Source organism: Melozone crissalis, unplaced genomic scaffold, assembly GCF_028551555.1.
Source record: "Melozone crissalis strain CALT ecotype California unplaced genomic scaffold, PUWL_Pcris_2 ptg000004l_1, whole genome shotgun sequence".
Taxonomy (NCBI): Eukaryota; Metazoa; Chordata; class Aves; order Passeriformes; family Passerellidae; genus Melozone; species Melozone crissalis.
Genome location: NW_026535782.1, coordinates 38,346,589 through 38,366,682, shown reverse-complemented (window position 1 = coordinate 38,366,682; position 20,094 = coordinate 38,346,589). Strand labels below are relative to the sequence as shown.

The 20,094-nt window shown below is 41.8% G+C and overlaps 2 protein-coding genes across 3 annotated transcripts in view; one reads left to right on the top strand and one right to left on the bottom strand.

Annotated features, from left to right (window-relative positions):
- Positions 1-1,788: 1,788 nt before the first annotated feature.
- ACTR6 (actin related protein 6) lies at positions 1,789-10,940 on the bottom strand. The gene is made up of 11 exons (XM_054274340.1): positions 10,738-10,940; positions 9,793-9,910; positions 8,045-8,113; positions 6,588-6,711; positions 5,684-5,819; positions 5,540-5,596; positions 4,776-4,874; positions 4,533-4,611; positions 3,673-3,844; positions 2,968-3,106; positions 1,789-2,201 (listed from the first exon to the last, which is right to left on the bottom strand). The coding sequence occupies exons 1-11, from the start codon at positions 10,803-10,805 to the stop codon at positions 2,072-2,074; spliced, it is 1,191 nt and encodes a 396-aa protein (XP_054130315.1). The 5' UTR covers positions 10,806-10,940; the 3' UTR covers positions 1,789-2,071.
- A 5,342-nt stretch (positions 10,941-16,282) lies between these two features.
- The window catches only part of BLTP3B (bridge-like lipid transfer protein family member 3B), a 48,046-nt gene continuing 44,234 nt past the window's right edge, over positions 16,283-20,094 (top strand). For both annotated transcript variants that reach the window (XM_054273826.1, XM_054273835.1), the window contains exon 1: positions 16,283-16,485. In XM_054273826.1, the coding sequence (XP_054129801.1) occupies positions 16,442-16,485 (44 nt within the window). In that variant the 5' untranslated portion in view covers positions 16,283-16,441. The remainder of the gene's footprint in view (positions 16,486-20,094) is intronic.

Sequence of the window (20,094 nt, the reverse complement as noted above, 5' to 3'; positions counted from 1 at the left end):
TGATGAGCCTGTCATTTCATAGTGTGTTCATTGGGAAGAGGCAGTTCAAGGGGAGTAGAACCAGGTATGAAACAGTAAGGGAGTGTTCTGAGCAGCAGTTTATCACTGTCCTGTGGTTCCCTTCAGTTTGTGGCACAAGAAGCTAAGATTGATCTAGTTCTGAAAGAGAAAGGAAGAGCTCCTGAGAGCCATGTTTTATTCACATACCCTAACAGAGGATCTACTTGCCTTTTAATCTTCTCTTGACAGAAGCTTGTTATTTTACATCTAAGGGCCCACAGAATAGGTTTGGTGAACTATAGACTACTGGTTTTCAGTTAAATTCCAAAATTAGAAAAATTTTATTGGACTTTAGAAAGTTCTGTCACATATTTTTAACAGTGTCTGACACACAATCATGTGCTAAGGAAACTTGGGACCTGTCACTCATTTCTGTTTATGATTTCTAGCATACAGCTATCAAATTAATTGCCAGTATGAATTTGTTTGAAGTAGAGAGTGTTCAGAGTGAAGAGTTTAATAAAGGTACTTTTCAGTACAGTCTTATCAAAGCACAAGTGTTGCCACCTTCAAAGGAGGCTTGCTTCTATTCACAGAGCATTCATGTTTGCTCCTACAAAAAGTTCATTAGTGCTTTCATGAGAATGTGTGTGTTTCTTTGAGTCCCACCTAAAGTATGCTGACACTTTCATGAAGCACTTAGTTAAAAAACCAGAGCTGGGACACAAGGCTTCTCCATGTGGCTGTCAAAGTGACAGTGTACCAGACTTACTCATGTCCTACACAAAGTCATACCATCTGTGTCCAACAAGTTGTAGGTGCTGGTCTCATGCCTTCACACCCTAGCTGCCTCCTGTGTGGCTCACATAGCTGCTAACAGCAGGAGGAAGGTACTCCTTTCATTCCTTTCAGCAGGTTAGACTAGAGGAAAGCAACCTTGAGCTTTTTCCAAAGTAAAAAAAGCCACATTCAACAAGATTGTCTTCCTCTCTCTGAAGCACTGGCTGTTCTTCGATGTTGCTCTTAAGCAAGGTAGCCAGGTAAGTGCACTGCGTAGGAATATTTACTGGCTTTATGTTAGGACAGATGAGAAAGGGAATATGAGACACAACAGAACACTCCAGTGTCCATTTTCCACCCTGTCTGAGTGCCTGTCTCTGTCTTGGCAAGCAGGCAGGCCAGGCGGGGCACCCCCATCTAGCCTGGCCCTCCCAACCTTCTGCCTCTTAGGCCAGGCTCCTCTCCCTCCTGCATGCCATGCTGCACAACTGATGGCAAAGTAACAGCTTCTGATGCCAGAAATAACAAGTTCTGGGGTGTTTGTGTTTATCTAGGATGCCTGGAGAGGACACAGATGGGTCATCACTCAGAACACAGCTGCAAGCTTTGTTCATCACCTTTGTGGCAACTTCTTATCAGAAAGATGGGAGTGACAGGAAGCTTATTTGCTTGGGCATTGTTTAAAACAAAAAACAAACAAAAAATTCCACAACCTACTATATTAAAAACCCTTTAGAAAAATGAATTGTTCAAATTACTTTTTTCTCAAAGCCTAAGCATATTGTCAATAGCACTGGTCACATTTCAAGTATATTTCCCTGGTAGCTACTGACTAAAATAACCAAAAATAAAACTCATGTATTTCTTTGCAGGAAAGGAAACATCAAAGGCTCCTTCTGAGATACATTTAATGCACTTTTAGTGGAATAAGTGAGTTAGAATAATACTCATTTTGAAAAAAAAAACCAAACCATTTCTTCTCACTGTGTATTAGCATCACACCAATACAAGCACTTCATATTTTTATTGCCTCATGCCTCATGAGGTGTTCTGCAATAAAAATACAATGAAGCTATCAGAAAAGATACAAACATAATGAAATTACAGTGAACATATTACTTCATAGTATTACGCTTGTAAAACTTTATTTCTAAACTCTTAACATTTTCTCTCAACCCAATTCAATACAGGAAAGCTAAAACACAATCCTAGCTGATGGAAAAGAGGTTGTAGTTCAAAGAATTCCATTCTAAGTAAATCAATGGAATAACAACATATCCAACTATGCTACCTATATATCAAATTTTTCTTCACAGATATTGTGTCCATGTTCTTCATAGTCTTCTCTAGTTACTATCATGTCTTCAAAATCATCATTTTCAGAAATGAGCTTCCCACCTTCCCAAGAATAAGTGATAGGGCTGGAAAATGAAAGTTATTATTACTCCTCTATAGATTCATTTAAAATAGAAATATGCAGTGATGATTTCCAAGACTTTTATTTGGCCATACCTATTTAAACTACATTTTTGATTGCTAAATCAAACCATCCAGCTCCAGAGAAGCTATGAGACAAAGTCTGAAACTTTAGCAGGGCTAGCTGACTTGGGTTTTAAAAAGGGGCCTGTTTGAGTGCAGGTGTGAAGAGGGAACAACATGGATATGCTTTGTATTTACTTTGCACAGATAGTAATTCTTTAATAGTATTTAAAAATACTCCTCAACAATACTTTTTTAAAAGTAGACTTTTTTGGTATATTCAAAATATACTTATTTTGTCTCCACTCCTTCTGCAAAGATGTTACCCCTTCCTAACCCCTGAAGTGGTATATTAATTATGACTTGGCACCATTCAGATGCTGAAAATTCTAAGTAAAAGACTTAAGTTCTAATCTTACATAGTTACAATACAGCCTTAATTATCAGTTTACAGTAAAAAGGCTGACCCTAAAAACATTTCCTTAACTTTATTAGGTAAAGTACAGAGCAAGCAGGTGATCTCTAGTTTATTTGGTTTGTCTGAAAATACTCTGATTTAAAACATCCTCTTGCACAGTTTTTGTTTGCTTAATATTTAAATTAATGCCTTTACTCAATCTACCTTCTTAATCAGCAAAAGAAACCCTACTTTATTGTTTGCTCTGCTAGAAAGATAAAGTCCCTTCTATTCAGTAGTTAAGGACTTACTTTTCAGGAAGAACAACGGAAACATCATAGTCAGTTGGTGTAAGACATCTAACTTCAGAATAAACCCGATCTCTGAAGCCTGGAAAAAGGGTGTTTCCCCCAGTCAGAACTATGTTCTTGAAGAAATGAGGCTGCATTTCTGTAAAAAAATTAAGTAAATATGTAGTTAAGAGATGGAACATATATCTAAAGATTAAAGGTGGTAATATTTCCAATTTTGTTATGAATTTAAACAGAATAAATTTGCGTACAAAAAATTTACTATCATCTAATCTGCATATCAGTTAAATGGAAATCTGAGACGGTGATCAATCACCCTATATTCTCTCTGATTTCAGAATTTGGCTTTGATAACTACTGTTTTCTTGCATTTATTAAATTTCACAATCGCCAGCACCATTTCCCTTTCAAGAGGGATTTTAAATGAGGGCTTTTTAAGAGTACATTAATAGCCTAAATGCTGCCATACTTAACATGGCATCATAAAACCTATGAAAATCTTCTTTGTAATAATAATTACCTATACATAATCTATGAAATGAAAGCCCTAGTATTACTTCTGACAAACAGAAGTCAGAAAGGTTTTACTCTTTGATACTTAAATTACTGACTTTTGGTCAGTTTCACACCAAATGAAACCAAGCCATTACAACATCCCTCCTTCTCCCACCCCCCTGTCCTTTTCAAAATACTTTCAGGATATACCTTCAGGTAAATTCTGAATAGAATAAACAATGGCTTCAGGAATTCCCATCTCTTGAATACCAATATCCGAAGGATGGAAAAGTATTTCTGGAACTGCAAATCTTTCATTTGTTAGACGAAGTATTTGTTCACCGGTCTTGTATTTTCCACTTAACACCATCTCTTCCCTTGGCTAAATTAAAGACATGAATAGTATCCACTGCTTAAGAAAAGAAATCACATCCTAGAAAATTCAGCTGATCCATTTAATGTCCTGCAGAGGTAGGCAGTGTATGCTGCCATTGTCATATTATCTATCAGCAACTCTTTTAAGAATAATGCATACTCCAGTATTAAATCTGAAGTGACTTTGCTCTTACCAACTGCAGTTTTGCCCAAAGCAAAATAAAACTAGGTAGGCATGAGAGTAGCCTTAAAGTATAGGACTGCATTCAAAACTATGGCTGGCTCAGTAAATGAGATAAAACTGTTAAACTGTCTTCACTGGTATTTCAGGATCTTCTGTAACATTGAACTTTCAACCTTATTTGGGTGTTTAAATGTAATTCAGAGAAACTTACAAAAAAACATCAAAGCAGAGAAAACATTTCCTAACTTAATGTTCAAAATCTTTATAATGATATGGATAAGTTACATGACAGAGCACAAACAGAGAAAGCTAAAACTGTTAAATAATAGAACATAAAATGCTGTGCTAACAAATTATTTTGTTGTCATCCCAATTTACTGAGGAAAAACTTTACCAATTAAAGCATAGCAAGAAAGATGCTACAGTACAGTATTAGAAAAAAGGGAGTATTTTTAACCTCTCCACTAGACTTGTGCAGGAAACACCCAAAAAACTTTAGAATTTTTATTACCTTACAAAATCCTTTTTTGATTGTGCTGAAGTCTGGCAAAACATAATCTACCATTACAGTATTTTCCTCTCCTTTCAATCTGAAAAAGAATGTAAAATTCAACAGAATAAAAAACAAGTTCTAAGTTCCAGCTATTTTATACTTACAAGACTTCTTCAACTTAACTGGAAAGTTTTCTGATTAAGAGTATAGTTTTGTTTGTACAAACAGATTATTCTACATTTAGTACCATTGCATACATACTTGGCAATGTCCATGTCTTTGTAAAAGTCTTGAGAAACATAACACACATCTTCTTTCACTTGGTTAATTACATGTGTTTCATCCATAACGTGTAGCTGCCTGTTAACAACAAAAACCAAAACCACAGAAGTCTGAGAATAATTAAGTGTTCCCTTTCCTGTCCAGTTTTGCTCTGGAACTGAGCAACCATTGTTTTTCAGCCACAGGAAGCTACTGTCTCAATACCTAAACTTGCATTCAATTTACAAAAGCATTCCTGGCCTACTGGCGCTTAATATTGTCCCATTTCACAGTTCAGTAAATCCATCAACCTGCATTTGCCCACTGTCTTGCTAACAAGCACAGCTGTAATCCTGCCAGTAGCTCTTTGGTAAAGACCTTCACCTAGATATACTTCCAAGCTGAAGGATCCCAATGAAAGGTTGATCCTACTGCATTTTATTTTGCAGTATTGATATAATCAGTCAGCAAACTGACTGATGATCTACTCAGAAAATATGTTAAGACTTGTATAATTGTGAACACACAGGTAACCTCAACAACTTCAAAAACACTGGCACTTTGAAAAATAACAGCCTAATTCTTCAATCCTAATTCATCTTGATCTTAAGGTCAAGATGGTAGCTAGCAAATTATAACAGACAAAAAATTCCCTTCTCCTTTAAACAGCAATTAATCTAAAATTCACAGAACCAGTAAGAATACCCCATAAACCTCTAGCTCATTTCATACCAAGTTTCAGAGTGAAAATTAGGATGCTTTACCTGTAAGAGATGATCTCCTTTAGATGGTTGGTTAAGAGTTTCCCTCCAACATTAATCCTGCAGAAAGAGAGTAACATGAGGAATTCTCTCATTAACTTCAGGCACAGCAAACAGTTCTTCTAGAAAATATATACTGCAGCATACCTGATGATTGCCTCTTTTTTCTTTTTACTTCTGCAGTAAGGTACAATGTGGGTAAAAGAGTATCCGCTATCCACGATGATACAGCACAGCTCAGATGGATTATCCCGGAAATACCTGTGTGCACTAAGAGCTCCAGCTGAAAAAGAAAAAATTGAATTCCATTTTTATATGAACATTTAGAATTCACAGTGATATGAAGGTGTACTTGCTTCATATTTTAAATGCCTTTGACAGACTTTCAAGACCTCAATACACAGTAATACAGCCACTGCATTAATTCATTTTGGCAGTGGGTAAAATTAAGTGTTATATATGGTCCTATTTAATCTTTTTCAGGAATTCCAGTCCATGTTCCATTTCCTCTAATCACGCTGATCATGCTACATACTTATCAAACTTATGTAAAGGAGTATCCTGTGTCCAGTTACCTGTCAGAAGGGTAGTATGGTTTTTCACACATTCCCTTTGAGACACAATACATTTCATAATCATAATGCTGTATTTTATTTGCTAACACATAACAAAACCAAACAAAAAACCAATCCTACACCCCTAAAAAAGGAAAGCTATCAAAGACTTCATGCAAAATTTTGGTAGAATTCTTTAAATGTTATCCTGTTCCAAAATCCATCTGTTATTTCTGTCATCTTTACTCTCCTTAAATTTCCTGTCCTTATATACCATGACACTCTTTAGGAAGTAATACAAGAGTACAGCTGGAATTTGTAAAAGATATAATTTTTAAAATAGTTAATCCACTTTTATTCAAGAGCCAGGAAGCAACTGAAGGAATATTTTTTACTATATATATATATGTGTGTGTGCATGTGTGCTTGCTAATTCATTTATTTAAAGAGTTAAGCTTCAAAATACATAAATGCAAACTGGAAGGAGATATACTCACCATTTACTCTAAGAACTGCTTGAAATTGATATTCTTCAAACAGAATTTCATTCATAGATTCTTGTATTGAAGTGAAGTTAAAATAAGGTTCGGTAATAATTATATTAGTATCTACAAAATCCACCTATAAAAAACACATTAAGATGGTCAGTACATAAAAGGTAAAAATTAATTAAAAATCCCTTACCATCTTTTGCAGCAGTGGAAGATCATGTAAATCTGAAGTCATCATTACCACTTGCCATATCTGTTTGTAGAAGCTAGACTCAGAATGTTTTAGCTTTTTTAAGGGCTTCATGATCAGTGATACAAATTTATCTAATTAATGGGTAAAAACCATAATAGAAGGAAACACTTTCATACATATCCTGATTCTGTTCCCATCCTTACAAACTGTAATCCGACATTTTAAAGAGACACCACAAAGGAACACTACAATTTTAATCTAAAATACTTTACACTAATCCTGTCAGCTATAGAAAAATAAGTCTCCTTGACAGCTCAGCACTTGCACCACAGATTACTTGTCTAATAACCAAAGCCCTGTACAGTGAGGAATCAATAATGAAACTCCCAGTGGCCTCTACTGAGGCCAGCAAAGGATCCCGGATTTTCCATGTTCACCAGTATCTAAAACACTCTGTTAGAGAGGACTTAATACGGTTACTTCAATCATAACTGGATATGGCCCTAAAAAAATCACCAGCTGCATCTCTCTGTAGACTTCACTTGTGAAGAAGAATTAAAAACAAATTCTCAAAACCATAATTACATTGAATACAGTTCCAAAACAAAAATGGAATTTATGTATCAAAACCCAGCACTTTATATTTTAAATATAAAAATGTACAGAGACTAAGTTGATTTGAGGGATTACTTTCATTCTCAGTATGCAGGTGTTGGAAAAAACTCAAGAATTTCCAGAAAACGTAACATTTTAAAAAGAAAAAAATTAAAAGAAAGCCCTAATATACTTCCTGTGCTAAATCCAGCTTGTGTGATATGAAAAAAATTAAGTATCAGATATTTATATTTTATACATTTAAGTTATTCAGAGGTAGAAAACGGCTAGCCAGAGATGATTACTAAATGTCTATGTATTTTGGCCTACTGACCCAGCTCATCCCTCCCTCTTACATTTACTATTTCTTGATCTCTTAACTACATTGTATCTGCCTGTGATTATTTTTTATTAACTTGACCTCTTAATTATATTGATATGAATTTCTTATGTGAGCTATACTCAGTACATACCTACAAGACTAAAAAATTTAAATAATTTTCAAAATTCTACACCATAACTCAAAAACATTTGCAAAAATTTAAAATCCCTGTGATTTCTAATTGAAGGCACTTTCAAAAAGAACAGTAAGATCACTTGTTCTACTTAATATTTGTTAATTCCATTAGTCAGTATTTAATCTACACAAAATATGCAGTTAAGAAAAGACTCTTACTTGATACATTTCTTTTCCGAAGAGATAATCCCAAACCTGTCTCTGAACATCCCAGTTCACCAAGTAACCCTGTAGGAATTTAGAAACAAATTTACACTATTTAGAAAAAATAAAATCATACTTTAAAAAAAAGTCAACAATTGAGACTGGTAATGTAAAAAAAATGAGAGTTAAAAATGTCTAAATTTACATTTTTAGGCTAAGGAGTAAATGTTACATAGGATTAAGGTGTGTTACAAATATTCCCCATTGATACATTGATTACTGCACTACAAAAACTACGTACATGATGTTTTCTGTATACATTATTGTTTTTGGCAGAAGTTTGTCCGTCTTCCTCAGTGCCAGGGAAGTAAATTATGGAGCAGATTACCTGGAGTGCCACCACCCAGCATGTAGGGGACATACAAGTGATCAGGTCCAGTCAGCATGGATTTATTACAGCTTGACAAACTTGTTGTTCTTCTATGACAAGGTGCCCCACTGAGTGGAGGAGAGAATGGATGTGAATGCTGTCTACATGGACTTTACCAAAGTCAGGAAAGTCTTTGACAGCAGTTCTCACAGCATTCTCTGGAGAAGCTGGCTGCTCATGCCTTGGGTGGATGAACTCTTTACTGGGTAAAAGACTGGCTGGATGTCCAGTCCAGAGAGTGGTGCTGAGTGGTGCTACACCCACTTGGCATCCCATCACCAGTGGTGTTCCCCAGGGCTCAGTACTGGGGTCCCTGTTATCAACAATCTGGGCAAGAGAATCCTAAGGGTGTACCCTCAATAATTCACAGAAAGCACTAAATTGGGTAGGACTGTTGATCTGCTGGAGGGGAGAAAAGCTCTGTAAAGATTTCTGGATGGGCTGGATTGATGGACTGAGGACAATCTTATCATGTTCAGCAAGGCCAAGGACGGGGTACTGCACCTGGGTCACAACAACCCCATGCAGCACTACGGGCCTGGGGCAGAGTGGCTGGGACACTGCCCAGGGGAAAAGGACCTGGGGGTGCTGATTGGCAGCCACTGAGCATGAGCCAGCAGTGCCCAGGTGGCCAAGAAGGCCAAGAGTACCCTGGCCTGTATCAGCAATAGAGTGGCCAGCAGGACCAGGGCAGGGATTGCCCCCCTGCACCAGGCACTGGTGAGGCCATCCCTTGAATCCTACTTTCAGTTTTGGCTCCCTCCCAACAAGAAAGACATTGAAGGACTGAAGCAAGTCCAGAGAAGGGCAACAAAGCTGGTGAAGGGTTCAGAGAACAAATCCTGTGAGGACCAGCTGAGGGAAGCTGTCTATAGAAATGGAGGCTCAAGTGGGACCTTTTGCTCTCTGCAGTGACCTCAGAAGAGGATGTATTGATGTGGTGGTTTTGTCTCTTCTCCCAGGTAACAAGTGACAGGACCAGAGAGAATGGCCTTAAGTTGCACCAGAGAATTTTAGACTAGACATATTTTCTCACCAGCAGGGCCATCAACTACTGGCAGAGGAATGGCTGTGTCACCATTCCTGGACGTATTTAGAAGATGTGCAGATGTGGCACTTAGGGACATGGACAGTGCAGGGTTAACTTTTGGACTTGATGATCTTAAAGGTGTTTTTCAACCTAAACACTTCTATGACTGTTAAACTTCACACTGCTGACTGATTCTTGTATGATACCACATATAACCCCGCAGCTGGGACATACAGTATGAAAACTATTCCTTACAACAATTTACATTGGGCTTTAATGTTAAACTGAAGATATCTTACTTACTTTCTGAAAGGGAAGAATATAAAAAAGACCAGAGGGATCCTTAATTTCATCCAGTTGATTTGCCGTAAAGGTTTTCAAGCGTGCAGTCTTTGACCTGAATTGACAGTTGGGAATAACGCTGGAAAAGATTGGGAAGATTCCTATTAAACATGGTATGAGACACATTCACTTTCTTTAAGCCACTTTCATGAACAGTCTACTTTTAATAATATTTTCACTTATGTATTTTGGCTTTAGTCCATTAGCTGGAGCCAGTCGTGAGGGAAATCTTTAATTTCTGACAACTCCAGTACAGACAAGACACTTTTTGGAAAACCAAATACCACCCCCACCTCCGCCACCCCCTGCACAGCAGGAAGAGCGCCAGGGGCTCTCCCCCCACCCCGGCCGGAGGGGCACGATGTGACACGGAAGCACACGGTGTGACATGGCGGGGCACGGTGTGACACAGAGGGGGGCACGGTGGGACACTGAGGCACAGAGTGTGACACAGAACGACAAGGTGTGACACAGAAGGGCACGGTGTGACACAGAGGGGCATGGTGTGACACACAGGTGCACGGTGTGACACGGCGGGGCACGGTGTGACACAGAGGGGCACGGTGTGACACAGAGGGACAGAGTGTGACACGGCGGGGCACGGTGTGACAGAGGGGGACACGCTGTGACACAGAGCGGCAGAGCGTGACACGGCGGGGCACGGTGTGACACAGAGGGGGACACGCTGTGACACAGAGGGTCTCAGTGCACAGCACGGCGCAGGGGCGGGCCCGCAGCCGCCGCAGGGGCGGGGCGGAGCCAGGCCGCGCCTCTCCGCGGCGAGCGCAAGCGCGCTGAGCGCCCGAGCGCCGGTGAGCGGCCGTGGGGCGCGGGGAGCGGGGCTGGCGGAGAGCGGCGACGAAGCCGTGAGGGGACGCCCCGCCCCGTCCCGTCCCGGCCTCTCACCTGACGTTCGCGTGGCTGTAGCCGATCTTGGCGTTGTAGGCGCCGTTATCCAGCACCAGCGTCGCCATGTTCCCCACGGCGCCACGGCCGCCGCCGTCCCAGTATAGATCCGCCACCGCCGTGGATCTGTACGGTGACCATAGAGCGGAGGAGCAGCGCGCGCGTGGCCGCGGGACGCGGGAGTACCGGCAGCGCTCCGCCTCTGCCGCAGGGCGCGCGCCCTGCCCGTGACGCTGGCGGGAGCCATTGGCCGGGCGTGACCCGGCAGCGCTCGTCACACGGTGGGCGGGGCGGTGACGGGGCGGTGACACGGCGTCACCGCGGACAGCGCCCGGCCCGGAGCACGGCTCCCCGCCGCCGTCAGCCCCGCGGGGGCGGCACCGACGGCTGGGGACGAGGCAGGGGTGGGCAGGGCGAGAGCCCGGTGTGGCGGTGGTTTAAAGGTACACACTGCCTCGGGTGACCCTGCCGGCTCGGAGCGCCGCGCCTCGGAATAAAGGTGCTGCGTGACGATGGCATTGAGAAGTGCGCAGCAACACGGGCCTGGGCTGAGTAAGAATGTGACACAGTGGAAAGGGAGACTAAATTCCATTTAAATTCCATCATCATTGTTTTACTGTTACAGAATCACAGAATGAATTCGGTTGGAAAAGACTTGAGATCACTGAGTTCAATCTATGACTGAACACCATGGCACTAATGCATGGCCTTTCTTTAAACGCCTTCAGGGACGGTGACTCCACCGCCTTCCTGGGCAGTCCATTCCAATGTCTAATCACCATTTCTGTGAAACAATAACAACAAGTTCTGGTGCAGTTTAAGAGTCAGTCCTCGCATCCTGTCCCTGGTTGTCTGGGAGAAGAGACCAGCCCCCAGCTGCCTACAAACTTCCTTCATGTAGAAAGTCTTTCAAAGCATGCATAATTAACACTTTTATTGTAAATAGTATGGAAAACAGTGTTATTGGAATTCTCTGTTGCTGACCAGTTTTTGTGTTACTGAAGTCTGTGCAGTATAGCAGCACACACCTTTATAGAATCAGAACCATAGAACAGCACCAGGTGGAAGGGTGCTGAAAGATCATCTGGTCCAACCTTTCATAGTAAAGGGAACCATGATGAGACAATCTAACACCCTGTCAAACGCCATCTTGAAAACCTGCAATAGGAGCTCCCTGAGGAATGATTTTTGCCGTGATTGGTTGTTCTCAGTGGGCAAAAGTTCCCTATATCAAGAAAAAAGCTCTGCTGGTACAACTTAACCCTTGTTTTTTGTCGTCTTGTGAAGAGAGAGCCGCCATCATTGTAGCCACTCTGTAAGTACTACAATACTGTGATAAGGTCCCCCTGAGCTTCTCCAGAAAAAAACAAGTCCTTCAGTGCGTGTTCTTGAGCCTTTGATCACCTTTGTGGCCTTAGTTTGGATGCTCTCCAGTTGTCCACAATTTTTTTGGAACTGGGGAGCAGAACTGGACACAGTACTGCTGGTGTGGCCTGAAATGCACCAAGCAGGGTGGGATGATCGAGTTTCTGTCCCTGCTAGCAATGCCCCTGAGGATGCAACCCAGGATCTGCTTGCTGCAGTGGGGCACTGCTAAGGGCCGTTCAGCCTGATGTCCATGCAGACCCCCAGGCCCTTTTCCACAAGGCTGTTCCTGTGACACACAGCTCTGAGCCTGCACTGAGCTCTGTGGGTATGTATCTCAGGTGCAGCACCTTGCACTTGTCTTGGTGATGAATTTTTCCTCTATTTATATGTTTTATTTGCCATCACTAATTCCTTTGTTGTATTCCAGTAAAACCAGAAGAGCATTACAGTTCTGTATTTGTGTGTAATTGACTTTTGTGAACTTAAAAATAACTTACTCTGTATGATGACTCTTCTCCCTAACAAATAAAAAATGTCTTTCCACGAGCCGGGATGTTCATTGGAACACATGGCAATCTGCTTTTAGACAAATCCTCTTTATGTACTTGTGAAGGAAGTGTGTCTTAAGGACAGCTTCCTTAATCCTGACCGTAGCAGATACATTGTTTGATTCTTGAGAAGAGGTCACAGGAATTATCAAAAGCCTGTTTTTCAAGTTCAGAAGCTCCTGGGTGCTTTTTAAAGAACACTGTAGGTTGTTTTCCTTCTTTGCCAACTGACAGGTATACTCATAGTAAATTTGGGATTTGTAATTAAAATCCAAAATAGACAAAGCATAGAATAGTAACAAATTCATTAGGTATTCAGTGTTACAGAGAAACATAAAATACTACTCTTAAAACTGCATAACTTTTACTTTATGCTTTTACTAATATAAAGTTCTTAGAATAATTGTTTAGATTGAAAAAGTCCTAATACATATTGCTAACTTTTGCCTTGTGAATATAAAAGTGAAAGCCAGATTTTAGTAAATTACTGTTTCCCTTCTAAATACTAGCTCCAGCTCTATGAAGCTTCATCTCTTATCATCCAATGACTTGTTAGGAGTTTCTTTTGCTTTTTTCCCTTTTTTTTGTCCTAGGATGTAGGACAAGTGCCAGGCTTTTAAGAGTTTACTTAGATTTATATGAAGTGGTTGATATACATAAATATTTCAAATCTCTTCAAACTAAAGTTGGTGTATTTACTGTCACTGCTACTTGAGGGCAATTCATACATATTTTTTGAGATTATTTACACATTCACCCATATATTCCAATGGCACTTCTGATAAGACTTTCTGCTGTTGTTGGAGTAGGTAACACAGACCAAGTCAGCCACACAGCAAGGACACATAAGTAGGAAAAAAAGTCCATGTGGTAGCAAACCTTGTACATTGCCCCTTACAATAGTGAGAATTGATATTTTGTGATGTTCTTTGAATAATGGTATATCAGACCACTTAAGCTTGCACATCTGCATTTGAAGACAGACCATTATCTTTTGCATTATCTATAAGAAGGCATGCCAGATTTCTCATTCTGCAAGTACTATACAAAGCACTCACTGAAACTTAGCTCAAATTTAGTTTGTTCTCATACATCTCCTACTGCCTTATTTAATGGGGGAAATGATTTTTTAAAAATCATTTTTTTAAAAATTCTGTGACCTTCATGTTTCTGAAGTTGCTTGAGCTCTAGTTGGTTTTGGTTTTTTTCCTCTCAACTCCATTCCAGTTTTTACAGTTAAGAAATCCCCATGAACACATGAAACTGTGAGAGAGTCAAACTCACTGTGCACACCCTCTACAAAGCACACGTGCTCCAGTCTGTGGGAACAAGCAGCCTCAGAATGACTGTGGTGCCAAGTACAGAATTTCCAGGTTTTTTGGAGCATCCAAAGAAAGATTACCTTGAGGAAGAAATTACCACACTCTTTGACACAGAGGGCTGTTATTCTGGACTTTGCATCAATGAACAGTGCTCCATGTACCCATGTTTGGGTGATGGTGCAGAGCAGGGTGCTGGTTGAGATGACTGCCTGGTGGAAAATTCTACATCCATGGCTTCTTCAGTGTTCTGCTGAATTCACAAATTCTGTTGTGTTTGCATATAGGCCCTAAGAATACCTATGGCAAATACAAGACAATTTTTTTCTTTGAGATCATTTCAGCATCCTGGATATGCTCACAAGTGGGGTTCTTTTTTAGTGACATGAGTGCCAGCTGCTCTGAGAGGGAGGGCTACTGTGGCCAGCAGGGTAGGGCCTCCTTAGCCAGGGCTGTCCCACCACCCCCTGCCAGGGAGCAAGGCAGACAGGCGTGGGAGTGAAGCCCAGAGCCCAGGTTATCAAGCAAACCTGACAATGAAGCAGGTGGAACATCAAGCACATCAAACAATCCTCAGGTCACAATCAGGATCAGGACTGGTGGGATTAGCAAGGGCCAGACATAGTCTGAGGATCATCATGCAGGTCCATGGTGACTGGGAAGGTCTGAAATCAACATTGTTGCCCTTCTAATTCCCTTCTGGGGGAGGAGGGTGTGGTGTGTGGTGGGTGTTAATCTGTGCATTTTCCTCTGTTCCTCCTCACAGTATGCTCCAGGACATGGGGATGCAACATGAGGTCACAACTCAAATCAATCCTGCTGGACAGAAATATTTCTGGTCTTCAGTTCTGACATCACTGAAGAGCGTCAGGACTTCCCCTGTTCTTCCAGAGCTATGCTTGCAGGACACTTGAAAGAGAACATATGGTATGGGTCCTGCTTTCCTTGCCTCTTGTATTTGCTCTGTTGGTGAGAAGCTGACCCATCATGATGATGAGTACTGTTCTCCATAATACTGGTAGACATTTTCCTAGTTGAGAAAACTGAACGTAAAACAGGCATAAAAGTGTTAGCTTCATACACATCTTCATACATAGCTCATTCCTACTTTATAAATCTCCTTAAGAGTATAATGAGATCAGTATTACACAACTGACTGATTTTTAAATGCCTGGAAAAATCAATTGAAAATGTTCATCTCCTGACCTATTTTTTCTATACTGCTTCATATTTCTGACTTAAAGGTCCTTGGGGTTTTCGTTCATCACTTGTAAATTATTAATGTTATGTATATGAGAAGCAGAGAAAATAGTATCTGATGTCTTTCCTCTGCAGCTCAGGCTCTATTACAGAGGCCCATCTTGTGTATGGAGGTCACATCTGAAACTTTTTCTGACTGATAATTTTTTCTTTTTCTATTTTTTCTTTTTCCAGGTAATGTTTTTAGGATACTTGGTTACCCACCACTGAAATACTTCAAGATGCCTTTTATGAATGAGGAAGTGCCAGAGGAAAAGGGTTACAAAACCGTGTTTGGATGAACAAAACTAATACAAGACATTAATTTCTTAACTGACTTGGAAATTTTGCTACAGCATGAGAGGCTGTTCTCTCAAAAGTAAAATAACTCATAGGCTATATACTTGTCACAGATACCCAGCAAAATGTAAGCATCTGGGGAACAACCTGATTTTACAAGTCTCTGCGTTTGAGCAGTTCGGGTATAGGATATAAATATGTGTGTGTGTACATGTGAATTTCTTGCCATGGCATTGTAAGTTTGTGTTGGTGAGCTCTTTATCTTATCCAGCCTTGTTTCTTTTGTGTGGTGCTGCAGAAGCCGTAGCTTTCCTATCTTTGCGCTTGGCCGCGGTCAGGCCCAGGCAAAGGTGTGATGGTGCTGGGACACGCTCCACAGGCGGGAGAGGGATGGAGCCACAGGCGGGGATGCAGAGACAGCTTCCAGAATTTGGAGATGGGAAGGCTGAAGAGGGATGAAAGAAACAGCTGGCGAAAGAGAGCGGGGAAAAGGTGGGCGGTGGGGCTGAGGTGGGCAGAGGCTTTGGGCGCTGAATGGAGATGGAGATGCTGAGCAGGCGGGCAGGGGGTCTGTGAACAAGCGAAGGGCGGAGGGGCCACCTCCCTTGCCCACGGCGCCACGAGTGCCCGTCCGCCTGTCCCTGTCCCTGTCCCCGTTCCCGGGCCGAGCCCCCGTTCCCCGCGCCGCTCTGCCCGCCCGGAGCCGCCGCTCTCCGCGCGGGGCGGGGGCCCCGGGCCCGTCCCGCCCCGTCTCGCCCCCGTCACCAGGCGATGCTGCGGCCAAGATGGCGCCGGGCGTCGAGTAAGCGCGAGTGGGGATAGCGGCTCCGCTCCCGGCGCTCCCCACCTCGGGCGCAGGGGCGGGCGCAGGGATGAGGCGCGTTCCCGGTCCCGGCTGGTCGTCGTGAGGGGCGCGGGCAGGCAGACACCATGGCGGGGATTATCAAGAAGCAGATCCTGAAGCATCTCTCCAGGTCAGTGGGGCGCGGTGCACCGGGCAGCTGAGGCGCTGCGGGGAGGGGGCGACTGCAGGTCCCTGTCCCGGTGAGCGACCCCCGGTCTGGGCGCTGGGCGGGGGCACCGGGTCCATTCTGCGCGCAGAAGTGGGAACCGAAGACGCCTCCTCGTAGTGATTTGGAGGCGGAGGAGGTGGCTGGGCGCTCGTGTGGGGCTGTCCGGCGGCCACAGCCGCTTAGGTGGCCCCTGGCCCCGGCTCCTTCGCCCGGTGCCCGGCGGCGCAGGCGGGGAGGGGGCTCGGTCTCCTGCCTGGCGCAGGAGGGAGTCACCGAGTGAGTCACCGCCGGGCTGACGGTGCCCGCCCCCGCTGCCCGAGGCGTGCGGGGGGCAGAGAAGCGGGGCAGACCCCGACCCCCGTGATTCCCGGGCGGCGGGGGCGAGCAGAGCCGCCGCGGTGCGCTGCTGGCCGGGCTGGGGCAGCTCGGCCTGTGTCCTTGCTCTCAGCTCGCCAATTCCGAGCTCTTGAGACACCCAGCAGGTGAGGCCGGGGCACGGAAAGGTACATGCGGAGAGGTGAAAATAAGTTCGTGGTTTTCTGGGTGACTAAAATAATGTCTAAGGTGCCTCGCGGCCTAAAACAAAACAAACAAGCCTCCTGTAAATTTCTTAGCTGTCAATGTCGTGTGCTTGAAAGATGGAGAAATCACAGAAAGTACACAATCTGATTCATACAGTTTTAAAAAGCCGCATCAGGTTTCTCCCATTTTCTAAAGAGAGGCAAAAACCTGTTAGGTACTTGATCTGTCATAATACCATAGCGTTGCTAATTCTTCACAGCTTACTTTTATATCTTAAAAAATGCAACCTGAAATACTTTTTTTTTTCTTACAAAATGTTCTATTCCACTTTAGTGTAGTATATCTGAAAAGTGTTTATAGAGAAAATCAAACAAAATGAAGTGACAGATTGTCATTTGACTAATCTGTTGTTGATGCGTATGGAGAACATAATTCTCATTCCAAATCCTTTGATATCTATCTGCCAAATGCGATGTATGGAGCAGTAGTAGAATAATTTTTCTGCTCTGCCCTACTCATGAGTTATGTAGCAGGGAATGCTGACAAAGAAATCTCTTCGCATGAAAATGACAGAGCACCGTGTGAATGGAAATGCAAGGAGAAGATGTCATCAGCCTTGAGTCAGGTTTCTAATCAGCAGTGTGCTTGGAATAGCTGGATTTAGCAGATTGTTTCCTGTAGGGATATGTATGTAGCAAGCCGTACGGGAAGAGAAGTGAGCTCTAGTCTCTGTGCTACAGGTTGACTCTAAAATGTATCTGGGAACTAGGCATGAGTAAGATGCCTCGGTTGTTGTCCAGTTTTTCAAATGAGCATCTGAATAGATTAGAAATAAGTACTTTGTCATGTTTGTGATTCCTCTCTTGTCTGTTGTGATAATGTTTACTCAGCAAGGCTCTGTAAAATGATTATGACAGATTTTATCACTTCTGGAAAGCTTATGGGATATATCCAGTGGTATGTGGCTTGCAAGTTGAACTTGATGCTCATAATCCATACTATTCAAAGAGTGTTTTTGATGCCTAAACTGTAGACAGTATTATTAAGCCCCTTGTTATGGGTGTTCTTCATTACATGTTTAGATAATACCTTTACTTCCTGCAGAACAGGTGTTTCAGTGGTTTCAGAAGCTCATTACTCAGGAAAGCAGAATTCCAGTGACATGAGTTTAAACTTCAGGACCTTGATTTTTCTGCAAAAAATATAAAAGTATTTGTGAAAAACACCAATCACTTGTTTTTAAAATTTTTAAAAGTTTAATAGTAATAAAATAGTTGGACAATATGAGACAATAAAAACAAAGAGTTACGGACATCCGGGGTCCTTTTTCGGGCTCATGATGCTCAGAAAAAGGTACCCGGACGTCCGTAACTCTTTGTTTTTATTGTCTCGTATTGTCCTAATCATTTTATTACTATTAAACTTTTAAAAATTTTAAAAACAAGTGATTGGCGTTTTTCACAGTATTCATTCAGGATTTTCATTAATGAGTTTTGTGAGAGTGTGACTAAGGAGTAAAATACATAAGGAATTTCCTGTAATAGAGAGCGTGCCAAAGGACGCTTTCACTTTTTACTCTTACTATAATAGTTGCTGTTCTGCAGCTTGCACAGATTCTTGCAACTGCTACCTGCTTCAACTAAGCTGGCTTTAGTGGCAGGACTAAAATTTATTGGAAGAGGTACATATGTAGTGGAAAGAATTACCCTCTTATCTTGATTTATTTTCATTTTTTAATATTTTATTTCCCTTCATGTTTGAACAAAGATGAATTTGTACCTTGAGTTACAGAGAAGTGCTTTGATTTTTTTGCCACAAACCACAGAACAGTTGAGGTTGGAAGGGATCTTTAAATCTTGTCCAGCTCCCCAAATCATCATTGATTTGGTAATGTTTGCCGTGAAGATCACTGCAATATCTGTTAATCATATTTTTACTCTTTTTCCTATCTAGGTACTGTATTTGCAAATATGGAAGCATTGTGTCATTGAGCAATGCAGTTTCCATTTAGCAGTTCACAGTGCTTTTATTAGATGAACTGATAATGGGCACTGGTGTAGAAGGAGCCCTCATCATTCTACATTTGTTAGACAGTGAAAATGTTTCGTAGGTATGAGTCTTCAAAGTCTGAGAATAAGATGACGACCCAAACTGCATTTTGGAATGGTTTTGATATCCAAATTACTTTTTACCTTTATAAAGGGGTTTTTGTTGCTATGTTACAGCTTAAGAGCAGTGAAAGTAATAAAGCTTATTTTATTCAGCTTGTAACAGGTCTTTATCTCATGTCAGGTTGTGGTGATGAGATTTTTGCTTTTTCAGTCTTTTAAATTTTTAAAAAATGTTCTGTATCTTCAACATGCATTGTTCTTTCCCAAGGCTGTGATAGAAAATGAGGAGGGAAGGGCTAGGAACAAACTACATCTGTTTTTGTTGTTCTTCACATTATGTGGTGCTTGGTATAAAACTAAATCTATCAACCAAACTGAAGAGATGAATTTGCCATTTTGAGGCTTGAAATTGTGACATCTCCATTTTGTGTTCGGTGAGGTTTTACTGAATGCAGTTGATGGAGTGTCTTGGTTTCATATGTGCCCTAAAATGAAAACAAGTGTCTGGATAACAGCATCATCCTTTACAAAGGTAGGAAAGATACTCCATCCCTAGGAGAAGTCTTCTCTGTAGTGTTGGGATCACTCACTTGTACTGTAAAGATCTTCCTCATTGAATTGGAACTTGTGTTGGATCTTCATTTGTTATGTATTTTCAGTGGGTGAGAGAATTCTTGTTGAACAGCACCTTTTTATTGCAAAATGTTCTGTTCAGTGCTCTGCTGTGATGATTGCAGATATCCTTCAGAATTCCTTCTTTTTTTCTCAGACTTGGTGGACACGTGTATGAAACAATGTTGTTAAAGATTTCCAGTAGGAATCTAGATTGCCCTGTGCAAGTTCACTGTGGGGTTACTGTAATACTGTCTCTGTTTTTGAGGGGATCATCTCCATGGCAGGGGTTTCAGGGTTTTTGGATGGGAGATGCACACAGAGA

Coding starts and splice junctions, on each gene's coding strand:
- ACTR6 (XM_054274340.1), bottom strand. CDS start 10,805: ATGGCGACGCTGGTGCTGGATAACGGCGCCTACAACGCCAAGATCGGC. Junction 5,820..6,587: donor AGCAGTTCTTAGAGTAAATG/GTGAGTATATCT, acceptor TTTCTTTTTCAG/CTGGAGCTCTTAGTGCACAC. Junction 3,107..3,672: donor TATTCAGAATTTACCTGAAG/GTATATCCTGAA, acceptor ATTTTTTTACAG/AAATGCAGCCTCATTTCTTC.